This window comes from Hypanus sabinus, chromosome 20, assembly GCF_030144855.1.
Source record: "Hypanus sabinus isolate sHypSab1 chromosome 20, sHypSab1.hap1, whole genome shotgun sequence".
Taxonomy (NCBI): domain Eukaryota; kingdom Metazoa; phylum Chordata; class Chondrichthyes; order Myliobatiformes; family Dasyatidae; genus Hypanus; species Hypanus sabinus.
In genome coordinates, this window is record NC_082725.1 from 20701243 (window position 1) to 20728804 (window position 27562).

At 41.7% G+C, this 27562-nt stretch overlaps 1 protein-coding gene across 9 annotated transcripts in view; it reads right to left on the reverse strand.

Annotated features, from left to right (window-relative positions):
• The window catches only part of nek11 (NIMA-related kinase 11), a 307189-nt gene that overhangs the window by 168876 nt on the left and 110751 nt on the right, over positions 1-27562 (reverse strand). For all 9 annotated transcript variants that reach the window (XM_059945210.1, XM_059945211.1, XM_059945212.1 and 6 more), the window contains one exon: positions 6949-7067. In XM_059945210.1, coding sequence (XP_059801193.1) covers positions 6949-7067 — 119 coding nt within the window. The remainder of the gene's footprint in view (positions 1-6948; positions 7068-27562) is intronic.

Consider the following 27562-nt stretch of genomic DNA (forward strand, 5'->3'; position numbering starts at 1 on the left):
CAGTCAGCAGTGCATAAGGGGAAGAAGCTGGGGGAAGTAATTCGGGAGGGGGAGCACTCATCCAAACAAATATGGGGAACTACTTCACGCTGCCACACTGGGCTGAGAGATAACTAACGAGATCGCTGATGGGACTGCTCGGTCACTGCCCACCACTGTGGGTGCTAGCATCGTGCAAAGTTCAAAAATCAATATTTATTTTCCTTAAACATGATCTCTCACGGAACCCTGGGTTAGAGAGTTTAATTGTTCTATGGTCTGATGAAACCAAAATTGAGCTTTTTGACCATCAGACTCAACGCTCTATTTGGCAGAAGCCAAACACTGCACGTCATCAAAAACTCACCATCCCTACCATGAAGCACGGTGGTGGCTGACTCATGCTGTGGGGATACTTCACTGCAGCAGGCCCTGGAAGAGGGTAAAGATAGAGGGTAAGCTGGTAGAGGGTAAAAAGAATGCAGCAAGATACAGGGAAATCCTGGAGGAAAACCAGTTGCAGTCTGCAAGAAAACTGCAACTTGGGAGAAGATTTTTTTTCCAGCAAAACAATGACCCCCAAGCATAAAGCCAAAGCTACACAGGAATGGCTTAAAAACAACAAAGTTAATGCCCTGGAGTGGCCAAGTCAGAGTCCAGACCTCAACCCAATTGAGAATTTGTGGCTGGACTTGAAGAGGGCTGTTCACTCATGATCCCCATGCAATCTGACAGAGTTTGAGCAATTTTGTAAAGAATGGGGGAAAGTTGCAGTGTCCAGATGTTCAAAGCTGATAGAAACCTATCTACACAGACTCAAGGGTATAATTGTTGCCAAAGATGCATCTACTAAATACTGACTTGAAGGGGGTGAATACTTATCAAATATTTTGTCTTTTATGTTTGTAATTAATTTAGATCACTTTGTAGAGATCTGTTTTCACTTTGACACAAAAGAGTCCTTTTCTGTTGAACAGTGTTAAAAAAAATAATAAATCCACTGTGATTCAATGCTGTAAAACAATGAAACATGAAAACTTCCGGGTGGGTGAATACTTTATATTAAAGGCAGACAAATCCCCAGGGCCAGATGGTCTGCATCCCAGAGTGCTTAAGAAAGTAATCCAAGAAATAGTGGATGCATTAGTGATAATTTTTCAAAACTCCTTAGATTCTGGATTAGTTCCCGAGGATTGGAGGGTGGCTAATGTAACCCCAGTTTTTAAAAAAGGAGGGAGAGAAAAACCGGGGAATTATAGACAAGTTAGTTTGACATCGGTGGTGGGGGAAAATGCTAGAGTCAATTATCAAAGATGTGATAACAACACATTTGGAAAGAGGTGAAATCATCGGACAAAGTCAGCACGGACTTGTGAAAAGAAAATCATGTCTGACGAATCTTATAGAATTTTTTGAAGATGTAACTAGTAGAGTGGATAGAGGAGAGCCAGTGGATGTGGTATATTTAGATTTTCAAAAGGCTTTTGACAAGGTCCCACACAGGAGATTAGTGTGAAAACTTAAAGCACACGGTGTTGGGGGTATGATATTGATGTGGATAGAGAATTGGTTGGCAGACAGAAAGCAAAGACTGGGAGTAAATGGGACCTTTTCAGAATGGCAGTCAGTGACTAGTGGGGTACCGCAAGGCTCAGTGCTGGGACCCCAGTTGTTTACAATATATATTAATGATTTAGACAAGGGAATTAAATACAGCATCTCCAAGTTTGCAGATGACATGAAGCTGGGCGGCGGTGTTAGCTGTGAGGAGGATGCTAAGAGGATGCAGGGTGACTTGGATAGGTTAGGTGAGTGGGCAAATTCATGGCAGATGCAATTTAATGTGGATAAATGTGAAGTTATCCACTTTGGTTGCAAGAACAGGAAAACAGATTATTATCTGAATGGTGGTCAATTAGGAAAAGGGGAGGTGCAACGAGACCTGGGTGTCATTGTACACCAGTCATTGAAGGTGGGCATGCAGGTACAGCAGGCGGTGAAAAAGGCTAATGGTCTGTTGGCATTCATAGCAAAAGGATTTGAGTACAGGAGCAGGGAGGTTCTACTGCAGTTGTACAAGGCCTTGGTGAGACCACACCTAGAGTATTGTGTACAGTTATGTTCCCCTAATCTGAGGAGAGACATTCTTGCCATAGAGGGAGTACAAAGAAGGTTCACCAGATTGATTCCTGGGATGGCAGGGCTTTCATATGAAGAAAGACTGGATCGACTAGACTTATACTCACTGGTATTTAGAAGATTGAGGGGGGATCTTATTGAAACATATAAACTTCTAAAGGGATTTGACAGGCTAGATGCAGGAAGATTGTTTCTGATGTTGGGGAAGTCCAGAACGAGGGGTCACAGTTTAAGGATAAAGGGGAAGCCTTTTAGGACCAAGATGAGGAAAAACTTCTTCACACAGAGAGTGGTGAATCTATGGAATTCTCTGCCACAGGAAACAGTTGAGGCCGGTTCATTGGCTATATTTAAGAGGAAGTTAGATATGGCCCTTGTGGCAAAAGGGATCAGGGGGTCTGGAGAGAAAGCAGGTACAGGGTTCTGAGTTGGATGATCAGCCATGATCATACTGAATGGTGGTGCAGGCTCGAAGGGCCGAATGGCCAAATGAATTCCTTACTCCTGCATCTATTTTCTATGTTTCTATATAGGCCTTGTATATGCAATATTTGAATATGTCCCCTAGTAGTAAAAGTTCTTTGTCTTATTCTGAAAAGTGCTGGAAGCTTCTCTGGTGCTGCAGTATTTGAATAGCGGCTATCTGATTGGTTGACTGTTATCTAAGAATTTGAATAGAATGTTTCTTATCTATGGGTATAAAAGGAGCAGATCATGTGGCATTGCCACGTTATTTGTTACTTCTCCCCCTCTGCTCCTGTTACTATCCATTCTCAATTTTCGTTGTTCTATTAGCACTTAATAAAACAATCATGAAGCAACCTTGGACTTAAAACATCAGAATCAAACAGGGAACATCAACGGACAGAAATAAACAGTCAACATTTCAGGCTGAGATCCTTCATCTGGACTGGAAAGGAAGGGGCAGAAACGAGAATAAAAGAGCAGGAGGAGGAGGAGGAGCCGGAGCTGATAGGCGAAAGGTGAATCTAGGTGAGTGGGGAGGCAGGAGGGTTGGGGGAGAAAGGGAAAAAGGGGGATTTTGTGAGAATCTGGGAGTTGATGGTTGAGAAAGCAAAGGGCTGAAGACAGAATCTATGAAGAGAGGCCAGTAGACCATGGAATAAAGGGAAGGAGGAGGGAAAACAGAGCAGGAAGAAGAAGGTGATAGGCAGGGCACAAGCATGGGGGAAAGAAAGGGCAGGGATAAGGGAAAACCAGAAGAGGGAAGAGAGGAGTGGCTACTGGAAGTTGGAGGAAGTTCATCAATCACTTTCGCTTAGTCTGCCACAACAGCCAGGATCTTGCAGTGGCCAACCATTCTAATTGCACTTCCCATTCCCACACAGACACGTCTGCCCACAGTCTCCTGCACGGCCACACTAAAGCCAAACACAGACTGAAGGAGCATATTCTTCATATTCCATCTTGGTGGTCTCCAACCTGGCAGCGTGAATTTCTATTCCCTCAACTTCTGGAAACTACTCTACTCCCTTCACCTACCAGTTTGACATCCCTGTGACCCACAACCTTCCCATCACTTTCACCTTCCTCCCTCTGTTCCCTGCTTCCTTCCTTTTTATTCCATAGCCTATGGTCGCTCCTATCATTTTCATTCTTCAGCCTTCTGCTTTTCCCACCTATCACCTTCTTACATTGTTCCCTTCACCCTCCCCCGTCCCCTTCTCACTTGGATTCACTTATCACCCACCACCTCCTTCCCCTTCTCCTACCCTTTTATTCTGGCTTTTGCCCTCTTCCTTTCCAATCCTGAAGAAGAGTCTCAGCCCAAAATATTGATGGTCCATTTCCCTCCATAGATGCTCCCTGACTCTCTGAGTTCCTCCAGCGTTTTGTGCGTGTTGAGCCTGTTTCCGTGCTGTATAACTCTAGGAGACTAGGAACTTGAATTCCCTATTGAGGGAGTAACTTCACCCAAAGGACTATTGGGTTTCAAGAAAGCTGTTTTTTAGCCATTCCCTCAGAAGCAACAAGTGCCACATCCCATGACAGAAAACGAGCGTGGTTTATTCTGCATTCGTAAACATTATCACCCAAGAATGAAACAAAACAAAAACATCTTCCATGAAGTTTGAAGTAAATCTATTATCAAAGTACATATATGTCACCACACACAACTCTGAGATTCATTTTCTTGCAGGCATACTCAATAATAGAATAATATTCATAACAGAATTAATGAAATCCCACTTCAACTTGGGCGTTGAAGTGGAATTTCCAAACCAAAGTGGAATTTCCAAACCAAAAGTATAGAGAAAACATTCATAAGATAACATAGAAGACACAAGTGACTGCAGATGCTAGAACATGGAGCCGCACGATCTGCTTGAAAGACAAAGAGTGGAGAGGTGGACGGGCCAGTATAAAGAGAAGGGGAGAGGTGTCACAGGACCCAGAGGTGACTGGTAGACTGAGGAGGGGTGTAAGATGACAGGTACCAGGTAGGGGAGGTGAGCAGGGCTGGAGTTGGCAGACTGTAACGGGTGGAGGAACACAGAGAAAGAGAGGAAAAAGGGAGAAATGGAGTGGGAGTAGCGGGGAGGGTGTGAAGACAGGAGACGGTTGCTGGAGAGAAATAAGCGGGAACATCAGTGCCGGATTCTGATGAGTAAAGGAGGAGAGAATTCAAACAAATGGGGAGAAAGGAAGGGGAAGAGGGGTGTGTGTAAAGTCGGTGGATGGAGAAGGAGGAAGGCGACATGACATATCCGGGTTAAGCTGCAAAAAGCAGGTGTATTAGAGAAGATTTTACATCCTTCACTTTAACCAAAAGCAGGTTGTTTACACTCTGTTTAACTATGAAGAATAGTGTCAATTTCCAGTTGCCATGTCACAGGAAAAATATGATAGCACTGGAGAAATTGTGGGGAGATTCACAAAGATGTTATTGAGAACTGGCCTCAATAACATCTTTGTTGAGCCTGAAGGCACATACACGTCAATTCAGGAACAGCGGCTTCCCCCTACCATAAAATTTCTGAATGGACATTGAACCCGTGGATGCTACCTCACTACTTTCTCATTTTGCACAATTCATTTTATTTAAGTTTTATATACATATATATGTGTACCATAATTTACAGTTTTTATTATTAAAGCGTTGCAATATACTGCTGCCACTTAACAACAAATTCCACAACATAGGCCAGTGAAATCAAACCTGATTCTGATCTGCAATTTTAGCTATGAGCAGTGATTGAGTGAGCTAAGTTTACCTACATTGGAACAGAGGGCACTTAAGAGAGATTGAACTGATGCGTACAAAATTATGGCCAGCCTAAAAGGTTGGCCAGGAAGGACTAGAATGAAGAACAAGTTAATTGGAAGCAAGAATGGCAAGGAGAAGACAAAATCAAATGTTCAGCAGAGATGTTGGGGGTTCGGAACTCACTGCTTCTCAGAAATGGCAGAATTGCTTGTCAGATTTTAAAACTATGTATTTGGCTGAGCACACGATGTGCCAGATCCCACAAGGCTACAGCTGAAAATTTTGAGAGATTAGATTATATGCCACATACAAAATACTGAAGGAATTCAGCAAATCAGGCAGCATCGATGGAGCAGAATAATGAGTCAACAATCTGAGCCGAATTGTCCAGCACCTTTACTTCCTTAGAAGTTTGTGAAAATTTGGCATGATATCTAAAACTTTGACAAACTTCCTTAGATGTGAGGTGAAGAGTATATTGACTGGTTGCAACACAGATTGGTATGGAAACACCAACAGCCTTGAATGGAAAACGTAGTGAATACAGCCCAGCCCATCATGGGTAAAGTCCTCCCTACCATTGAGTACATCTACATGGAACACTGTCGCAGGAAAGCAGCATCCATCATTAAGGGCATGCCCCAATCAGGACATGCTCTCTTCTCGCTGCTGCCATCAGGAAAAAGCTACAGGAGCCTCAGGACCCACACCACCAGGTTCAGGAATAGTTATTACTCCTCAACCAAAAGGATCTTGAACCACAGGGAATAACATCACTCATCCAATCACTAAACTGTTCCTACAACTAATGGATTCATTTTCAAGGACTCTTCATCTCATGTTCTTGATATTTATTGGTTGTTTATTTATTTCTCTTTCGTGTTTGCAAAGTTTGTTGTCTTTTGTACATTTGTTATTTGTCCATCTTATTGGGAGTGGACTTTCATTGATTCTATTGTGTTTCTTGTACTTACTGTGAATGTCCCCAAGAAAAGGAAACTCAGGGTTGTACATGGTGACATGAATTTTGACATCAAATTTACCTTTGTCCTTCATATGAACTGGAAAGGAAGGGGGCAGATGCCAGAATAAGAAGGTAGGTGAGGAGAAGCAGTACAAGCTGGCAGATGATGGGTGAGACCAGGTGAGGAGGAAGTTGGATGGGTAGAAGGTTGAATAAAGTAAGAAGCTGGGAGGGGATTGGTGGAAGAGGTCAAGGACTGAAGAAAGAGGAACCTAATAGGGGAGGATGGTAATCATGGAGGAAAGGAAAGGAGGGAAACCAGAGTGGAGTGATGGGCAGAAGAGAAGGGAGAGTGGGTAAACAGAATAAGAAATGGAAAAAGAGAGGAGGGAGGCAAAAATTACCAGAAGTTGAAGAAATCAATATTCATTGGATAACTAGATCAGATAGCACTTTTACAACCAGCAGATACATAAATGGAGTGCAATAACTTCCTCCTGTGTGGCAAATGGCTAAATTCTAGGAAGGCAGCATTTTCAGTCAAGTTAGCGCACAATAGAATATATTATTTATGATGAAAGTTGCATGTTACTAATAGCTGCACGGTTGCTTCAGATTGAAAAGATGGCAGTTGTACCTCTCATGCATGTACTGTGCTCCCAGTAGTAACTGTATAAACCATTCAATGATCTGGCTTTCAGGGAACGTCTTTCCAGCTTGCTTATACTCCTCAATTTTACATTGTAGATCTCTGCCCTGAAACAAAAATTGTAAAAATAATGAGAGTCACACCACCAGCTCATGTTAACTAGCTCTGGTGTGCTACTGAAATTGATAATTCCACAATAATTTACAATGTACCAAATTAAAGCAATCTTCACAATATATAAACACAGATTGTCAATGCTATTCTAGTATCCAAACAAATTGAATTGTTAAGGTTATAGAAGGCTTTTCAATCATTTCCATTTATTTACATAAATAATTGCACACATATATTTTCCAAACTGCTGAGAAATTGCAGCAATTAAAATGCCATTTTGTGATATTTTTGCAATGGAGTTGCTTATAAACTGGCTGGGAGGAAAAGCACACAGTGCTCTTCTCAATTTGGAGTGTGTGCCATGCTCTGCAGAGCCTGTAGTTGGTCTCTGTGCATAACATGATGAAGCTGCCCCCTTGTCAGGGGTGGTGGACCATCCCAGACTCACCTGAAGCACAGCCCTATTGGAAAAGATATGTCCATAACTTTCTAGCAGGAACCTGAGGTAAGAAGGACCGATGAGGGACATTTCTTTTATTTTACTAGTATCTATGCCGCAACAACAGCATAGTGGCTTCCTTGCTTCTTCCTTCTCACTCCCACTTTCCTTTATCTCTATTTTTGCTCCTCCTGCAGCATGGCATTTCTTGAACTGTGCAGGACAAATTCTATATACTGAAATAAACTTCAGAATCAGATTAAATATCTGATTTAATATTAAAAACGCTGAGGAAGCGCTCATGGGTTCATTGTCCATTCAGAAATTTGAATGTGGAGGGGAAGAAGCTGTTCCTGAAACATTGAGTGTGTGGTTTCAGACTCCTGTACCTCCTCCTTGATGGAAGCAATGAGAAGAGGGCCTATTCTGGATTATGAAGGTCCTTAATGATGGATGTTCCCTTTTTGAGGCATTGCCTTTTGAAAGTGTCCTGGATGCTGGGGGGGGCTAGTGCCCATGATGAAGGTGACTGACTTTACCATTTTTGGAAGCTTATTCAGATCCTATGCAGTGGCTCCTCCATTCCAGACGGTGGTGCAACCAGTCACCTTAGTAGAAATTTGAGTGTCGTTGGTGACATACTAATTCTCCTCAAACTCCTATTGAAGAATAGCTGCTGTCATACCGTCTTTGTAATTGCATCAATATGTTGGGCTCAGGATAGATCATCAGAGGTGCTGACATCCAGGAAAGAGAAATAGTTAATGCTTGGTGTTATCAGAAGTCAAAGTTGGATAGGACTTGCTTGTAGTGTCCAGGATATAGTTCTACTAAAACTGCTTCAGTGCACTGGAGTTACAATGCGGTACCCGGAGCTACATAGCTGCTAATTATTGACATGCTCCACAACTGGAAACAGTTTTCCTTTACTTAATCCATCTGAACCTTTTTATTTATTGAAACCTCACTGTAGATCTCTTGATGCAGGGTCTCAGCAAGAAACATCTGCTTTTTATTCCCCTCCAGTTCCTCCAGCAATTTGTGGGTTTTACTCTGGTTTCTGACGTCTGTCGAATCTCTAATGTTTCGTAGAATTCCTCGTGATTAGAACTTCTTCACTGCTGTAAAGAAAAACATCACTTTCCACAACCTTTCTAAAATATAGTAATTCCCTGGGACCATTCCTGCAACCTCCCCCATCTAATCTTTACACATCCACATCTACCCGTTCCCTATCACACAAGCTAAATTTGAAACTCAGTTCACCTTGGAACATAGAGGTGATCATATTCTTGAACAACCTTGAGATCCACGCCGAACAAGGGCTGATGTATTCAGCAATCTAGAATCTAAGCTCTGGAATTTCAGTACTGAACTTCCCTAAATTCTCTTTCCTGTAAAACAATCCTTCGTGCCTACATGACAAGCTTTTTGGTCACCTGTCCTTGTACCCACCAATGTGGTTTCATGTCCGATTTTGTTCTTATTGTAGAGTACCCTGCAAATGGGAGACGAGTAAGAGCTTCATTCCACACTCTAATCCCTCCATCTATATTGTTCTACTCACTCACATACTAGGGGTAATTTACAATCGCCAACCAATTTAATTGCCCAGACATCTTTAAAATATGGAAGGATAAGTCTCCACATGAGCTTCTTGGAAGTCCAAATATGAACCAGTTGAGCCAAATGGCCTATACCTATACTGTAGACTTCTGTGATTCTAAGAGAGAATTGTGCCATCAAGTTAAACTTAAAGCCAGAAAATTCATGACTGCCAGTATAAGCTACTTACTATCAGCTCAGCTGCCCTGTGTGACCTACCCTTTCCAATTTTCTCTTATTAATAGCAGGAAAAGCATCCGTCACTCTTTCTTCCTGATCCTACTGCCAGACTGCTCTGGATTCCTTCCATTTTTTAAAGACTTAACAGGTTGGTAAGTTAATTGGCTACTATAAGTTACTCCTAGTGTGTAAATGAAACATAGAGAAACATAAAAAGCCGACAGCACAATACAGGCCCTTCAGCCCACAATGCTGTGCCGAACATATACTTACTTTAGAAGTTACCTCAGGTTACCCACAGCCCTCTATTTTTCTGAGCTCCATGTACCTATCCAGGAGTCTCTTAAAAGACCCTATCATATCTGCCTCCACCACCATCGCCGGCAACCCATTCCACACACTCACCACTCACTGCGTAAAAAACTTAACCCTGATATCTCCTCTGTACCTACTTCCAAGCACCTTAAAACTGTGTCCTCTCATATTAGCCATTTTAGCCTTGGAAAAAAGCCTCTGACTATCTATACGATCAATGCATCTCATCATCTTAATTATCTCTATCAGGTCACCTCTCATCCTCCGTCACTCCAAGGAGAAAAGGTTGAGTTCACTCAACTTATTCTCATAAGGCATGCTCCCCAATCCAGGCAGCATCCTTGTAAATCTCCTGTACACCCTTTCTATGGTTTCTACATTCTTCCTGTAGTGAGGTGACCAGAACAGCACAGTACTCCAAGTGGGGTCCGACCAGGGTGCTATATAGCTGCAACATTACCTGTCGGCTCTTGAACTGAATCCTACAATTGATGAAGACCAATACACCATCTGCCTTCTTAACCACAGAGTCAACCTGCACAGCTGCTTTAAGTGTCCTATGGACATGGACCCCAAGATCCTCCACACTGCCAAGAGCCTTACCATTAATACTATATTCTGCCATCGTATTTGACCTACCAAAATGAACCACCTCACACTTATCTGGGTTGAACTCCATCTGCCACTTCTCAGCCCAGTTTTGCATCCTATTGATGTCCTGCTGTAACTTCTGACAGCTGTCCACACTATCTACAACACCCCCAATCTTTGTGTCATCAGCAAATTTACTAACCCCACCACTCCATTTCCTCATCCAGGTCATTTATAAAAATCACGAAGAGAGGGGGTCCTAAAACTGATCCCTGAGGCACACCACTAGTCACCAATATCCATGCAGATAATGACCCGTCTACAACCACTTTGCCTTCTGTGTGCAAGACGATCCCGAAGGCAAGATCCCCTTGGATCCCATGCCTCCATACTTTCTCAATAAGCCTTGCATGGGGGACCTTATCAAATGCCTTGCTGAAATCCATATACATTACATCTGCTTCTCTCCCTTCATCAATGTGTTTAGTCACATCCTCAAGAAATTCAATCAGGCTCATAAGGCACAACCTGCCTTGCACAAAGCCATGCTGACTACTCCTAATCATATTATGCCTCCCCAAATGTTCATAAATCCTGCCTGTCAGGATCTTCTCCATGAGTGGAACAAACTAAATAGAATCGATGAGAATGTAGGAAGAATAAAACTGGGATCATTGCAGGATTAGTCTAAATGGATGATGAATGGACTCAGAGGGGTGAAGGCCCAGTTTCTGTGCTACGTCTCCTCCTGACTTTTAAATACACACAATGCATGATTCTGTAGGCATTGGATTTAGCTTTACCTTCATGTTTTAACTGGTTACATCACCATCTGGTATGTGGTGGGGAAGGGAATGGCGACGGGAATGCTACTGCACAGGATTGAAACAAGAAGCTCCAGTGAATTGTAAACTTAGTTGACTCCATCATGGGCATTAGCCCCCATAGTATCCAGGACATCTTCAAGGAGCGATGCCTTAAAACGTTGGTGTACATCCTTAAGGGCCCCATCACCCAGGTCATGCCTTGTTCTCATTGCTACCATCAGGAAGGAGGTACAGAAGCCTAAAGGTAACACTCAATGTTTCAGAAATAGCTTCCAAACCCTCTGCCATCTAATTTCTGAATGGACATGAACACTTTTTTATTCCTATTTTTGCACTACTTATTTAATTTAACTATATATAGATATACACGTACTTACTGTAAATCAGTTTTTTTCTCTATTATTATGTACTGCTGCTGCAAAGATAACAAATCTCACAATATATGCTGGTGATATTAAACCTGACTCTGATTAAATTATCCCCTAATGCAGTGGTAATCTATCATTTTGTTAAAATTCTTAATGATCAGGATATCTACTAGTGAGAATCACTGATGACAAAATGAATAAGTGATTTTTAATATTAAAAGCAATTTTTCTGTCAGCCTTCAATAATGCATGATGTTGCCCCTGTTATTATAACTTTTCTGAACAGATCTTCATGAAATACGAGACTACTGCACAAACGAGAGGCAGAAAGCAAACAACTAAATATAGCAGATGAATTTGCAACTAAAATGTAACATTTACAAACAGCTTAACCCTGCCATTTCTTCCTGAGTCACTGGAAGTCAGCAATTTGAATAATGGACCATAAAGTGCTTCAGTACTTTCACATATTTCACAATGTACATCTAGAACCGTCAAATTAGAAACAATATTTAATGTCCCTTTTTGACAGAGGTTATATTGAGATTTAGTGGTGTGATCAATCACCATTTGATCAAATGCACATTTAATCAGCATCATGGTATGGTGGACAGAAGAGCCCTAGCGCCAAATCTTAAAAACTTTGGCCTGAAATTCTGACAGGAAAAGCCAGCATTCTGCCACTTGTATGGAAACAAGTGTCAGATATATGTGAGCCCTTTGTTAGTCTTGCAGTTGGACCAAAAGATCCCAAAGTAACAGAACTAAAGTGCCACGCCAAATGCTTCTGGGACCGCCTGGTAAAGCAAGCCATTGAAATACGACTAGAGAATAAGCATTTCAACAAAGATGAAAGTCTCACTTAAGTAAGTATTGGAGTACAATTTTAAACAAGGTGGGACAATGGAAACCTGATAGGTTGAGAACTAACCAATCAGGAGGGAAAACGATGGGAGTTGAGCATATATACCACTGGACTAGATATGTCTAGGCACCATTCCTGATTAAGGTGGCAAAGTTTGTCATTGAAATGGTTAAATCGACACCCAGACCCTGCTGGAAGCCCAAGAGTACCCAAAGGGTAATGGGCTACGTAGGAGGGAAGGGTTAAACTGATTGTGGGATAGGTTTATATAGATCAACACAACATCCTGTGTCAAAGATGTTGTCGAAGCACAACAGTATTGTGCTGTACTGTTTCATGTTCTATAATATTTATTTACTCAAAAATTATTCAACACATCATCACAGATTTTAAAATGTAAATGGCTGTCTGAAACATTTAAAAGTGTTCAAGCTCCTCATTATGCCATCTCTCCTGCTGTGCCTCCTGTCAAAGGTTGTCAGGCAGCCAGCCTGGGCCTCCATCACACGTAGACCCTGGTTAATGCACAGACAGGAGCTCACTGCCCAAACCCCAGGTACTTAGGGTCAGCAAGGTCAGTCTCAGTACCCAGGCCAGGCCAGGATTAGAGAGTGGGGGCCACACTTGGCAACTTGGGTCCAGAACAGTCCAACTCATGAAGCAAGTCAGAGAAAACCTTGCATAATTAAAGCATTAGCTGGATACCCTGGCTTGGTGACAGGGAGAAGTGGGTAATTTGAAGCTAAGAAAGAAATAGAAAAACAAGAAGCTTTCTGGATCCCATCTCACAATGCTGGATTTACTCCTCAGCTCTGTGTTGCTGAAATATATTATCCCCTGATTAAGCCGTATCACAGTTTTACGCCCTCATTGATGTTTTCAAATTCCTGCACAGTCTCTGCCCTCACCCATTCTGCAATACATATCAGTCCTATAAACCCTCAGATTTATGCTTGGCCTCTTGCTCATCTAAGTTTAATCTCTCCATTACTGACAGCCTCTACTCTCTGAAATCTCCTCTATAAGTTTCAACTTACCCGTATATCTCTGCCTCCTTGTTTAAGTTGCTCCTCAAGACCACTCTAACTGATATTTTTTGGTTCAATCGGCTTATCGTGAGAATGGGCTTAGGTTCTCTTTGTTATTTTAATATTTTCAATGTCGTTGATCTTAAGGATTTAAAGATTTGTTTATTCACTGCATGTACATCGAAACATACAGTGAAGTGTGTCGTTTGCATCAACGAACAACACAGTCCGAGGGTGTGCTGGGGCAGCCACAAGTGTCACCACCCTTCTGGTGCCACCATAACATGCCCACAATTTACTAACCCGAACCAGTACATCTTTGGGATGTGAGATGAAACCAGAACACATGAAGGAATCCCAGTCACGGAAAAACATACAAACTCCTTACCACCTGTGGCAAGAATTGAACCCTGATGGCTACACTACCATGTCGCCAGATCATGACATAGAACTCCTGCCACCTCAAGGCAATGTCATCACCCTATAAGAAGCCTTAATGCTATTACATAGCATTGCTAATGAACGTATTAATAACATGAGCCATGGTTTAATATTGTCCACAGGAGTACTGTCATTGCAAAGATCCTGTTGCTGTGGGTTTTAGAGACCATATAGAGATAAGCAGAGTTAAGAAGAGTCCAGAAACTGTTAAAATCCAGGCTTGCAAGCAGTAGGATCAGGGAGATCGTTGACTGATGCTAACCATTCTTCTTACCATTAAGTAAAGAGTGAACCATAAAAGATATCTAGTGGGCTGCTGAGCTCCTAGTGACTAGGTGGCACTGACAGTAACTAGAGAGTACTGACAGTGTGGATTTATCATGGAGTTTGGCAAGAAGTTTAATGTAGCAGTTGTCTGGGAGACAAAGAAGAGAAATGTTACTGCTTCTTAATAGCCATGAGAATAGATTGGCAGCAATGTGCCTAACTTAATGAAAGCTGTATTACAAGCTGCAGTAGTAGGTTCCTGTTGCTCTTGGAGTCCTGGTCTTGCAGTGCACCCAAGTGCAATTGGGTTTGATTTTTTACACGCAGTACATAGCTATTAAACTGGCTTTTCTCTGGCTAATTTAGTTGTTGCTTGCTTTCTTTGGCTTGACTTGTGCTTGACGAGACGCACACAGTGTCAGTTCGCAGGATGCAATTGCAGAACTATTTGGAATGGTTACCTCCAGACTAGAACGGTGTGTTAATAAGGATCAGACACTTGCATTTACATCATACTCCTAAAGAAGGAAAATGAGCTTGACAAAACTTACTTGTGTAGTGGAGCATTATCCTGGCAATGGACAGCAGTCAGGAAAATATGTTACCGCTGAGTAGAAAATTGGTTTGGGAATAGGTGTTGAATGGAAGTTGGGGAAAAAAATCTAGAGAAACTGACTGTTCACCAACTCAACCCCACCTCGTTCTGGGGTGGAAAAACAGCCAGACTGGAGATTGGTTCACATTTCAATTAAGACCATAATACACAGGAGCAGAATTAGGCCATTTGGCCCATTGAGTCTGCTCTGCCATACTGATTTATTAACCCTCTCAACCCCACTTTCCTGCCTTCTTCCTGTAACCTTTGAAGCCCTTACTAATCAAGAACCTATCAACCTCCATTTTAAATATACCCAATGACTTGGCCTCCACAGCTGGATGTGGCAATGAATTCCACAGATTCAGCACCCACTGGCTGAAGGAATTTCTCTTCATCTCTAAAGGGACGTCCCTGTATTCTGAGACTGTCCCCTCTGGTCCTGGACTCTCCCACTATTGAAAACACCCTCACCACGTCCACTCTATCTAGGCCTTTCAATATTTGATAGGTTTCAATGAGATCCTGGTATTATAATTGGAATTGACAGATTTTACAACGGGTTAGCAGTTCAAGGCAGCTGTGGGCGCTCAGTGACTGCATACATTTAGCCCAAGGATCAACAGAGTCCCAGGTAGAATGGGAATTGATGTTTGCGGGAATTTGGCCAGAAAGTGGAATCAAAGTAGAGCTTTGGTCTAAACCTTATTATAACAGGCTGGGCACACTATGGCCTGCTTCCATTTCCTTTGCTCTACTGAACCTGTTTAGAAGGTTAATGAACAGCAGCAGGATAACGTCCCACTCTAATCTCCATGTTGTTGAACTTCTACCAACTATTACTGACATTTTCTATTTCAAATTGCTGCTTTCGTCAGTATATAAGGTCCCATAAATGAATCACTCTGCACTAAAATATTGACATACCACGAGTTACAGGTCTTCCTGTTCAAACACAACAGATGACAGATTCATGAATATTCTTTGTTATACTTCTCTAGCAATGGTAATTCTAGTGCCATAAGGCAGCTTGATAAATTTTTCTGCCACTACTGCAGATATTAGGGCATAAGATCAAAGGCAATAGGAACAGAAGGAGACCATCTGTTCCCTCGAACATCCGCCATCATTAAATTGCTTGCATATTGACACTATCCACTCATGGATCATTCCCATCGGGGAGGGGGCTATGCAACATCCACGCCAGGTCCACCGGTTACTTCCAGCAAGCTATCAGGCTGATCAACATCTCCATTCAATAACCCACCACACCACACCCTCCCCACTACCACGACTTTATCATTTCCTGTCAGTCACCTTTTTACAGCTAATTCAGTGCCTTTTGTACATGCAATCTGTCTATGTATATAAGCTATGTATTTATGTATTTCTATTCATTGTGTTTTTATTGTGTTCTTTATGCTTATTCTGGTTTTGTTATGCTGCATCCAATCTGGATTAGCAATCATTTCATTCTTCTTTGCACTGTGTACTGATGAATGATGATAAACAATCTAGAATACTACAGGAAGAGGCCATTCAGCTTGTTGGGCTCATGCTAGCTACCAGGACAGTATTCCCACTAGTCCCAGCACATTCCCCCACCTCACCCCTTAATCTGTCGCTTATACAATACCCATTCAACTCTTCTTCAATTCACTATCTTCCAAATGCCATTCAAACTCATTTTGTGAAATGACTGAAACAACCGAGCCCGTGTCCAATTTCATTTAAATTAATTTGCCTTTCATTTCTGGTGTAAGCCATATTGCTTGTCTCTTGCTGGTTTTCACAATGTAAATCTCAAGGCCACTCAGTCCTGTGTCTCTCATATTTATCAGAGTTTTCATCAACAGCATGCAGATTTGTGTTCTTTTTAAAACAGCAACTTGACTTTTTATTTTTACTTCTTCCCTTGGAGGTCCATTTGTGTTTGACTGTCCAACATGCTCTTGTCATGTGTCCAACTTTATTGCATTTTCAGCAAGTTCCACCTTTAAACCTGCATTGGTCTGGTGGATGTGAGCCTGTACTACAGCTGTAACACAATCTGTTTGGCCAGCCTGGCCTTTATCTAGGCGGCTCAATTTTGTTCACACTCACTTTCATTCCCGACTGGAACTCAATTGCATTTCTAGCTGCAGTTTCTATCAATACAAGGGCGCCATTTTTAAATGCTTTCTTGTATAATTCCACAAACTAAATGATCCCTCAGTGTATCCCTTAAGCAGATCACTGAAATGAAAATGCTCAGACAATTTCTTCAATTCAGCTGTGCAAGCTGAAATAGATTCCCATTCCTTTTATTTCCACTTAAGAAATTCAAAATATTCTGCAATCAGCAATAGCTTCAGCTCTGGAAGTTCCTGCATAATGTTCATGAAACCTTTTCTTTTACAATATTTTTTATTAATTTCTACATAGAAGAATACAGAGTACAAGAAGATATATATTATAAGTCAAAAAAGATAAAATAATACCAAATACATTATATTTGAATCACACTTGCAATCTCATTACCCTTTGTTCATGTAAATTAAATTAAATAGTAATAATGAAATGTGATAATTTTATTATACAAAAAAAAATCTAATCAGCTACCAAGATCGAAGCTGTTTGGTAAAGAAAGAAAAAAGGAAAAAAAGTCCTTATCATATAGTGAAATATGTTATTAGCCAACATCTATACTTTAACAGCAAATCAAAGGTTTTGAAAATAGGGAGATACATTTGAATAAAAATGAGATAGCTTATCCTTGGTAATGTGGGCCCTATGGACCACTTTAAATTGTAGGAGGGAGCGGCGGGCACGTAACGATGAAGTGTTAACCAATTTAAAAATTTCATTCCAAGTTTCCTCAGAAATTGAAGTCTGTAAATCTTGTTCCCAGAGATTTTTAATTTTGTCTAAAGGAGTATTTCTCATTCCCAACAACATGCCATAAATATTGGATATTGAACCATTATGAAAAGGTTTCAAATTAGAAATTACATCTAATAAGTTCTTATTGGGACTTTTAGGAAATATATATAATTCAGATCGCAGGAAGTCTCTAATTTGTAAATATCGAAAAAAGTGGGTTTTTGTTAAGCTATATTTAGTTGACAATTGCTCAAACAAAAAGAGACTTCCTCCAACAAACAAATCCTGGAAGCATTTAATACCCAATCAATCGCATTCTTTAAAAACTAGATCAGTCATAGAAGGTTTAAAAAACGTTCGTGATATCAGCAAAGTTCATTTTGGCTGGTTTGGATGGAGCAGTTAAACTTCTAAGCAAACTGTATGTTTTTCACGTAGTGCACTCAGCAAATCTGGCAGTCACTTTTCATTAGCTATTTGAATTGCTTCAAAATACTGTTCAATTTGTTCTGTATACAACACCGAGTTATCTGGTGTGTAATTAAATGTGTCTAACTTTCTGATGTAATTTCTGCTTTTTTTATTTATGATTTTTATCAGCATGAATTTTGTTTATTTTGTGTCTTCTTTTTAACCCAAGCATCTCTCTCCCCTTCCAAAGAAACAGGTGCTGCACTTTAACCGGTAGGTACCCATCTCGGGTTCATTTTAAAACTTCTTCATTGTCACTATTACGGTTTGAAACTCCAGAAACTATGTGAAAGAAAAATACAAGAGTTGTGATATGTTTTGTCTCCTTAATTTTTTTTCTTTAGGGAGGTGCGCACATATGACGTGGTGGCGTAATAATGTATGCCAGCCACATACTCTTAACGAATTATGCAAACAACAAAGAATGTTTAGTCAAGCAATGTATTTATAATATTACTCAAATATTAAATACACTTGAGGAACCATAAGATCATAAGAGGCATCAATAAAGTGCACAGCGATCACCTTTTGCCAATGGTGGAACTAGTTAATACAAGAGAGCATGATTTTAAAGTGATTGGGGGGGAAATGAATAAGCCATGATTGATTCGTGGAGCAGACGTGTTGAGCCAAATGGCCCAATTCTGTTCTAATGTCTGATGGTCTACAGCTCCAGGGCTCTTCCTCTGGTACACACTGTTCCTGGTAACATCACACCATGCGACAGACTATCATGAAGTCTGTGCACCTGCTGGGATCATAAAGGAGGACACTCCAGACTGATGGAGACACCTGACTCCCACTTTCAGGTCACCTGCCATCTTATCCGCCATGCCTCTGTACTCACATTGTAGCAGTGAGAGGGTAACACCATGGAGGAGATGAAGGAGAGGGTAGGTCTGGTCCCCCTAGGTCCATCCTTCCAAGCAGCAGCCACCTCTGAGGATGTCAGGAAGCTTGAATGTGTCATGGACACTGAAAGGATAGATTGCAATGAAGGTGCGGAACAGCTTCTGATTACCTACTACAGACTATATGTTGATCAGGTGAGAGCCCTGCCTATTGATAAACATATAGAACATAGAATAGTACAGCACATTACAGGCCCTTCAGCCCACAATGTTGTGCTGACCCTCAAACCCTACCTCCCATATAACCCCCCACCTTCTATTTCCCCATATACCTGTCTAGTAGTCTCTTAAATTTCACTAGTGTATCTGCCTCCACCACTGACTCAGGCAGTGCATTCCACACACCAACCACTCTCTAAGTGAAAAACCTTCCTCTAATATCCCCCTTGAACTTCTCTCCCCTTACCTTAAAGCCATGTCCTCTTGTACTGAGCAGTAGTGCCCTGGGGAAGAGGTGCTGGCTGTCCACTCTGTCTATTCCTCTTAATATCTTGTACACCTCTATCATGTCTCCTCTCATCCTCCTTCTCTCTAAGGAGTAAAGCCCTAGCTCCCTTAATCTCTGATCATAATCCATACTCTCTAAACCAGGCAGCATCCTGGTAAATCTCCTCTGTACCCTTTCCAATGCTTCCACATCCTTCTTATAGTGAGATGACCAGAACTGGACACAGTACTCCAAGTGTGGCCTAACCAGAGTTTTATAGAGCTGCATCATTACATCGCATCTCTTAAACTCTATCCCTCGACTTATGAAAGCTAACACCCCATAAACTTTCTTAACTACCCTAACTACCTGTGAGACAACTTTCAGGGATCTGTGGACATGTACCCCCAGATCCCTCTGCTCCTCCACACTACCAAGTATCCTGCCATTTACTTTGTACTCTGCCTTGGAGTTTGTCCTTCCAAAGTGTACCACCTCACACTTCTCCGGGCTGAACTCCATCTGCCACCTGATAAAAAGGTGAAGTTCTTGTTTGGAGCGCCAGTGGTAACATGTGCAGTTAGTAACAGCCCAATTTTAGGGAAAGCCAGCAAAGTTTACAAATCCCTATGCCGGAAATGTGGCACCTGCCTTGCTGAAACCAAAGTAGATCATTCTCTGCTCCTCAAAGGTAAAATTTCCACGTGACCATTCTGATGCAACAGTGAGCAGCGAAACTGACAATCAAGGTGACCTTGACTTTGATGAGGAAAGCAACTCTGACACCAGATCCTTCCTAGGGAGGCCACATTTCCCTGGGATATCTTGCTTTGAAAACCCAAGTATATATATAATGTACTGTATTCTGAGCACATGACAGCTGGTGCAGTGACACTGACCCATTTTGTGTGGTCTGTCACCATCATTTTGCCTCTCCCAGTAATAGATAGCACCTACTGAATAAATATTTCAACTGATGTGCATCTGATGTCACTCACAATGGGCTTGGGCAGGGTCAAGGACTTTAGATTGTATTAAGAGCAACTTTACCCAGATTACTGAAACTAATCAAGTAGTCGTCAGTGGTGTGTCTTAAAATTAGGAAAGCTAATTAGGAAATTAGGAAAGCAGCTTTGGATGATGTGCTAAAATCTTGAATTGCATCGCTTGGGAATTGCTCGTATGAACGAACCTGGAAGATTGATTCATTATCTGTGCAGTCATAACCAAAAATTGTATTTTGCATGAACAATGGATGGAGGTACTGGGCCTAATTTCATTATAGGTGTAATCTCAAATGGTTATTTGATGCTACCCATAAAAGAGGTGAAAGGCATGAATCCGAGCAGTGTGTGCTTATAAGGAATGATGATATCACCAATTTTTAGCCATTTGTCTCCATATTTCCCATTTAATATTTAATTGCTTCCACCCTTAGATCAAAAGTGCTTGGCTTGAAATCTACCACCTCTGCATTTTTCTCCCACTTCTGAAATTCACCCTAACTAACCTCTATTAATTAAGTATCGGGCACAGACCTCACTATATTATTTATCATTATTGATCCAAAGATAAATTTCTTGACTCTGATGTGGATTTAAGGCCATTTGCCCTATCCGTTTAGTACTCCAAGTCAATTTGAAACCGCATCAGACTGAAGAAATGTGTGAAGTCCTAGGTGGGTAAGAGGGGTGCTTGGGGAAAGTATGGCAGAAGAATGACTTTTGTTGCTACAGGAAAAGCAGTTCCTTGAATGTTTTGAATTTAATCATCTCATATACTTCAGACAGACAGCCTGGAAACGTATCAAACATATTACGATAACATAAGAGCGTATTAGCCCTTTGTACTCGTTGAACTATTGTTCACTAATAATTCAGAGGAAAGAGATTTGGCATTGCCAGTAGTAATGCAGGACTCAAGAGTAATTTATTTTAAAATAACTTATTCCCACTCAAGCATTAAACACAGGTTACTCTGTTTCAGAATCCAGCGTATCAATGCTTATGTCACAAACCAGATTTCAAAGATTTTCTTTTGATTCACTTTATTTGAGATGAAACATGCAGTGGAATGGCCCATTTTGCATCAAATCAGTAAATATTGTGCTTGGGAGCCCTCAAGAGTTGTCACGCTTCCGACACCAAAAACAGCACGTCTACAAGTCCCTAACCGTAACTGTATGTCTTTGGAATGTAACTGTACGTCTTTGGAATGTGGGAGGAAACTGGAGTACTCAGAGGAAACCCACATAGTGACGGGGAGAACATACAAACTGCTTACAGGCAGCCTTGGGAATCGAACTCTGATCAAATAACACCAGCACTGTAAAGTGCTTCCGCTAACTGCTATGCTACTGTGCCGGCTTAACATTCCCTGTTTCTCTGCAAAGTTCGAGTTAATAAGTTTGACTATCAGATTTGCCTTCAGTTCAGGCAAGTATATATTTTTTAAACTTAAGTAGCCACATGTTACCTAACAACATTCACCTATGTGCAGTTTACTGCAGAAACATATTTCAAGCTACAATTATATTGACAGTATAACACCAACATGAGATACCAGATGTTAGGATAGTTCAAATGTCAGCCATCTGTATGACTAGTAATTGCTTGACTGATATGAATGGGACACTTTACTGTTATAATTATAAGCTAAAATGAAAGGATAACATGCCAGATAAGGGCAATTTGCTCTGTGAAAGAAACCTCATAGGATACAGAATCAATTAGACCTCTTCAGTCTTCACAATACACAAAGACAAATGTGAACAAAACATGCAATGGAGTTAAAAATTGCAGGTAAGAAGAGGCACGGGACAGAATGGGGAGGCAGTTTTGTTTACTGGAAGGAGAAATCGATATTCATGCCACCAGGTTGGAGGCTACACAACCTCCATGAGCAATGACTTGTGACCCAGTGGATGGGACAGAAAGTAATTGATAGAGTTCTGTAACAAAGCACATCCTTACCACCAAGTGAAAACAGTAACTGATAAGTTACTGAAAAGTTGAACTGATTCCATGATTTATGGACCTACTTTGAAGAGCCCTACAACTCACGCTCTCAGTATTATTTGTTTATTTTTTTATTATTACTATTATTTATTTTTGTATTTACACAGATTGTGTGTTTTTGCACACTGACTGTTTGCATGCAGTTTTTCATTGATTCTATTTTTATTTCCTGCTCTGTGAATGGTTTCAAGAAAATGAATGTTGGGGTAGTGTATGGTGACATATACATACTCTGATAATGAATTTGTTAATACTTTGTACACTGAGGTTTGTACTTTTGGCATAAACCTTTATCAGACTTGCTCACTGCTCAAAACATAAGCTCATCTGTTCTCTTTCAGATCTCCACTGTTATCTGCTTCAGTATCCTTTTCCAGATTTCCGGAATTGAATGAATTCAATCTCATCAAAGACGTCCATCACCACAAGTCGGATCAAAACCCTCACCACCCAGCACATGCCCCCTTTCATTACTACCATTAGGGAGGAGGTACCCGTGCCTGAGGATGCACACTCAATATTTCCAGGAACAGATTATTTATTTATGTTTTGCTTAAAGATAAAACGTGGCACTATGCCACCTAATTACATCCATGTGACCAATTAACCTACTAACCACCTGTCTTTGGAATGTGGGACCTAGAGGAAACCCACATGGTCACAGTGAGATCGTACAGTACAAACTCCTTACAGACAACAGCAGAACACTGACACTGTAACACAGTGCCGCCCATTTCTTCCCCTCTGCCGCCAAATGTCTGGACAGTCCATGAACCATAAATACCACATTATTATTTTGCTCTCTTTTTACACAGTATTTCTATATCTTTCTCATTGCATTCTGTTGCATTTTTGATGTATTACACTGTAGTGCTGCCCCAAAAACAAGAAACTATTTATGACCTACACTTAAAAGCTACTTTATTAGGTACATCTGTCCGTTAATGCAAATATCTAATAAGCCAATCACATGGCGGCATAAAAGCAAGCAGATATTGTCAAGTGGTTCAGTTGTTGTTCAGACCAAATATCCGAATGGGGAAGAAATGTGATATAAATGACTTTGACCGTAGAATGGTTGTTGGTGCCAGATGGGGCAGTTTGAGTATCTCAGAAACTGCTGATGTCCTGGGATTTTCACACACAACAGTATCTAGAGTTTATAGAGAACAGTGCAAAAAAGGGGAAAAAAACATCCAGTGAGCAATAGTTCTCGGGGTAAAAACATCTTATTCATGAGAGAGGTCAGAGGAGAATGGCCAGACTGGTTCAAGCTGACAGGAAAGTGGCAGTAATTCAAATAACCACGCATTACAGCAGTGGTGCACAGAAGAGTATCTCTGAATGCATAACTCATTGAACCTTGAAAGCCAGCAACCACATCCTGTAAAAATCTAGAGTTATAGAAGCACCAGCAGACGTTACAAAGACCTCATCCCTGGGAGAGGAAGGATCTTTGCCTAGAAGACGTATGAAGTCTTGTGATGAAAGCGGAACCCATGGGGCCGATGAATCATCAGCCCAGGATGGGAGACTCTGGTCTATGCCCCAACAGGGATGAAGGGCTTAAGAAGAAGTGTTCAACTTGGCTGCTGTGCTCCAACATTCCAAAGGAAATAAAATACTGTAATAATAACAAAAAATGCTGGAAAGATTCAGCAAGTCAAGCAGCATCTGTGAAAAAGGAAACCAAGTTAATGTTACAAGTCAAAGGCTCTTTGTCAATTAGTTGTAGGGTACTGCACAGAGCAAGGAAAGAGAAAATATGTTCGTTTTAAGTTGTTGAGAAGTGAGGGAGAGATAGATAGATTAGTGAAATCTTTTTTTCTCTCACCCTCCCCTGTCAGAATGGCCTGTGTCTGTTCCGGAACTGCCCATAACCCCGGCACGAGGGGCAGGGACAACAGACTATCCTGGAATCTCACTAAAGGGTAAGTGAGTTGTGGGCATGCTATGTGGGCATTGGTTCAACAGCAACACTCGCGGGCTGCCCGGCATCACGGGTTTGATTTGATGCAAATTACACACGTCAATGTATGTTTCAGTGCACATGTGACAACTAAACCTAATCTTTAAACTTTTCAACTTAAAGGCTACATTGAAGTCTTGTTAGAACAGCGTAGGAACCCACAGATGGTTAAGTCAGAGAGGGAATGAGATGAAGTGTTAAACTGGATACTGTTCATATCGATGGCTTAAATTAGAATCTACATTTCAAAGAATGTTCCCAATTCAGATTGAGATTCATTTATCACTTGCACATCACTGCACATTTGATATCAATAAATTAGAGAGAGTGGGTTTCAGCACTTAAGTTACAGAGAAAGGTTGAACAAGTTAGGTCTCTATTCATTGGAGCGTAGAAGGTTGAGGGGGGGATTTGATCGAGGTATTTAAAATTTTGAGAGGGATAGTCAGAGTTGATGTGAATAGGCTGTTTCCATTGAGAGTAGGGGAGATTCAAACGAGAGGACATGATTTGAGAGTTAGGGGGCAGAAGTTTAAGGGAAACACGAGGGGGTATTTCTTTACTCAGAGAGTGATAGCTGTGTGGAATGAGCTTCCTGTAGAAGGTAGTAGTGGCCAGTTCAGTTGTGTCATTTAAGGTAAAATTGGATAGGTATATGGACAGGAAAGGAGTGGAGGGTTATGGGCTGAGTGCGGGTAGGTGGGACTAGGTGAGATTAAGATTTCGGCACGGACTAGGAGGGCCGAGATGGCCTGTTTCCGTGCTGTGATTGTTATATGGTTATATGGTTATCAAGGCATACAATGAAGAGAGTCATTTGTGTTAACAGTAAACACACCTAATGATGTGCTGGGTCAGTCAGCAAGTGTCAGTATACATTCCAGCACCAATATAGCATGCCCACAATGCTCAGCAGAACCACAAGCCCCCTTTCCACCCTCCCACCCTCCGACATGAGCAGTCCTCCAACTCCAGGACAGGAGGAGAGGTCTCTGGGCCCCCAGTCTCCAGGGTTTGGTCATCAGGCTTCCACTTCCAGACTTCCAATCAGCCCTCATGATCTCATCTTTGGCACCGATGACCGGAGCCCAGATTCCAGGTGAGCTGAAAGCGTACAAGGAGCCAGCCGGATTCGAACCCAGGACCACTCGCTCGACGTCCGGTGCGGATGCCACTACACCACTAATTCCACAACACCCCTGCCCTTAAACCCAAACGTGACCTCTGCCACATAACTGTCCCTAAATCCTAATTTACAATTTAACTCTTCTCCCTGTCCCCAAAATCTTTAAAAAACTAAGTCTGAGCCATAACCTAGATGGTAATCGCCGTTCGGCGCCACAGCAACTGGAAACTGGTTCCGTTCTAAAATACTATGATACGTACTGAAATTAAAAGCCACATCCTTTTTTATGTTTATATGTTTTTTTAACACCTGCTGCTTGAAGAGAATCGGCTCAGGTTCCTGAAATATAGGTTACTTCAGACTAACCTGACTGAGTTATTTGAAGCGCCCAAAAAATACAGAGCTAACATCTGACAAGATTCCTCACAAGAGATTAATAGCAAATCTCAGAACATGGGATTGAAGGTAACCTGTAACAGGGGTCAGTAACAGGTTGGCAGGTAGGAGATGCGGGGGTGGGGGATAATGAGTTCATTTTCCGATTTGCAGAATGTGACAGGTAGCATTTCCCTAGCCTCTCACCATAGACAGCTGCAGGAACAGAGGAGTGAATATTCCAATTGCAGGTGCCACACAGTGTGATGGGTGGCTGAAGCTACAAGTGAGCACTTAGTGTGCAGTCAGATTTACGAAGATTGTACTTGGACCCCAAGGGTTAAACTACAAGGAGAGGTCATCCAGGCTACAGTCTGAAAATAAGGGGTGGTCATTTCAGTAATGTAACATGAAACATTTTTACATGCAGTGGTAGTAATTGTATGGAACTCTCTTCCACAAATAACAATGTTGGGGCAATTGTCAATTTCAAATTTAAGGGCTTTAATTGAGGAGGCGGCGCTAAGTAGTTATGGCGTCCAATGGCAACTCCTTTGCTTGTATCCTCAAAAACAGTTCTATTTCCATCTTTAATATCTCAATTTTTCCCTTTCAGGGTTCTTTTGAAGACCCTCACCTGGAGTTACACGCTGACTACGGTTCTTTGCGAGAATGGGACCCACTCTTGGGGTTCCAGAATCGACTGCTATTCGGCATGCCAAAGGCTTGGCCTAAGACTTCAGCACGGATTCAGAAGCCTGGAATCTCAAGGAACTGGAGACGGGCAGATAAAGGGTCAGCGTCACCACAGGAGACCCGGATGTCGACGGGGGAGTCAAAATATCTGTGGTGTGACTGGGGACCCAGAATCTTTGCGATCTTCAAGAACAGACCTCGAAAAAAGCAACATAATGGACTTTCAACATTGTAAACCAGCGAGTTGTTTGTTATGTCTCCCCGCTCGTTGGAAAATGGAGTCACCCCTTTCTCCCTTATTAGGAGAGAGAGAAAGAGCCTGCAACACGTCGAATAATTGGATGAACAATGTAGTCTTTGGGGTAACTGCCAGTCTGTGTCTTTGCTATTGCTTTGCTCACATTTGAGTGCTGGTAGCGCGTGCACTTTATTTTTGCTGGTGGGGAGAGGGAGATTGTTGCTCGCTGCCGCTTATACATAGGAGGGGGGAGCTTGGGGGGGGGACATTGGGGTACTAAAGTTTAACTGTCGTTCATTCTTCGGGGATTCCTTTGTTTTCATCGATGGTTGTGAAGAAAAAGCATTTCAGGATGTATATTGTATACATTTATTGTATACAATGCCCAATTACACCCATGTGACCAATCAATCTACCAAGCAGTACATCTTTGGGATGTAGGAGGAAATTAGAGCATCTGGAAGGGACCCATGAGGTCATGGGGAGAACGTCCAAACTCCTAACAGAAGGTAACAGGAAATGACAAAAACACAATAAAATCTGCAGATGCTGGAAATCCAAAGCAACCCACACAAAATGCTGGAGGAATTCAGCAGGCCAGGCAGCACCTATGGAAAAGAGTGAACAGCCGATGTTTCGGGCCGTGACCTTTCCTCGGGAGCAGGAATTGAACCTGGGTCACTGGCGTTGTGACAGCATTATGCTAACTGTTATGCTACCACGCACCCCAATGTATAAACCAAAATGGTATTGATGGATACAAGTAGGTGTATCTAATCACTTTAAAGATATTTCATGATTTAGGCTCAAGAGGATAAAGCACAACAGGTTGAGTGCCAAAGACTCTGGCAGGGGGAATACTACAGAGGACAATA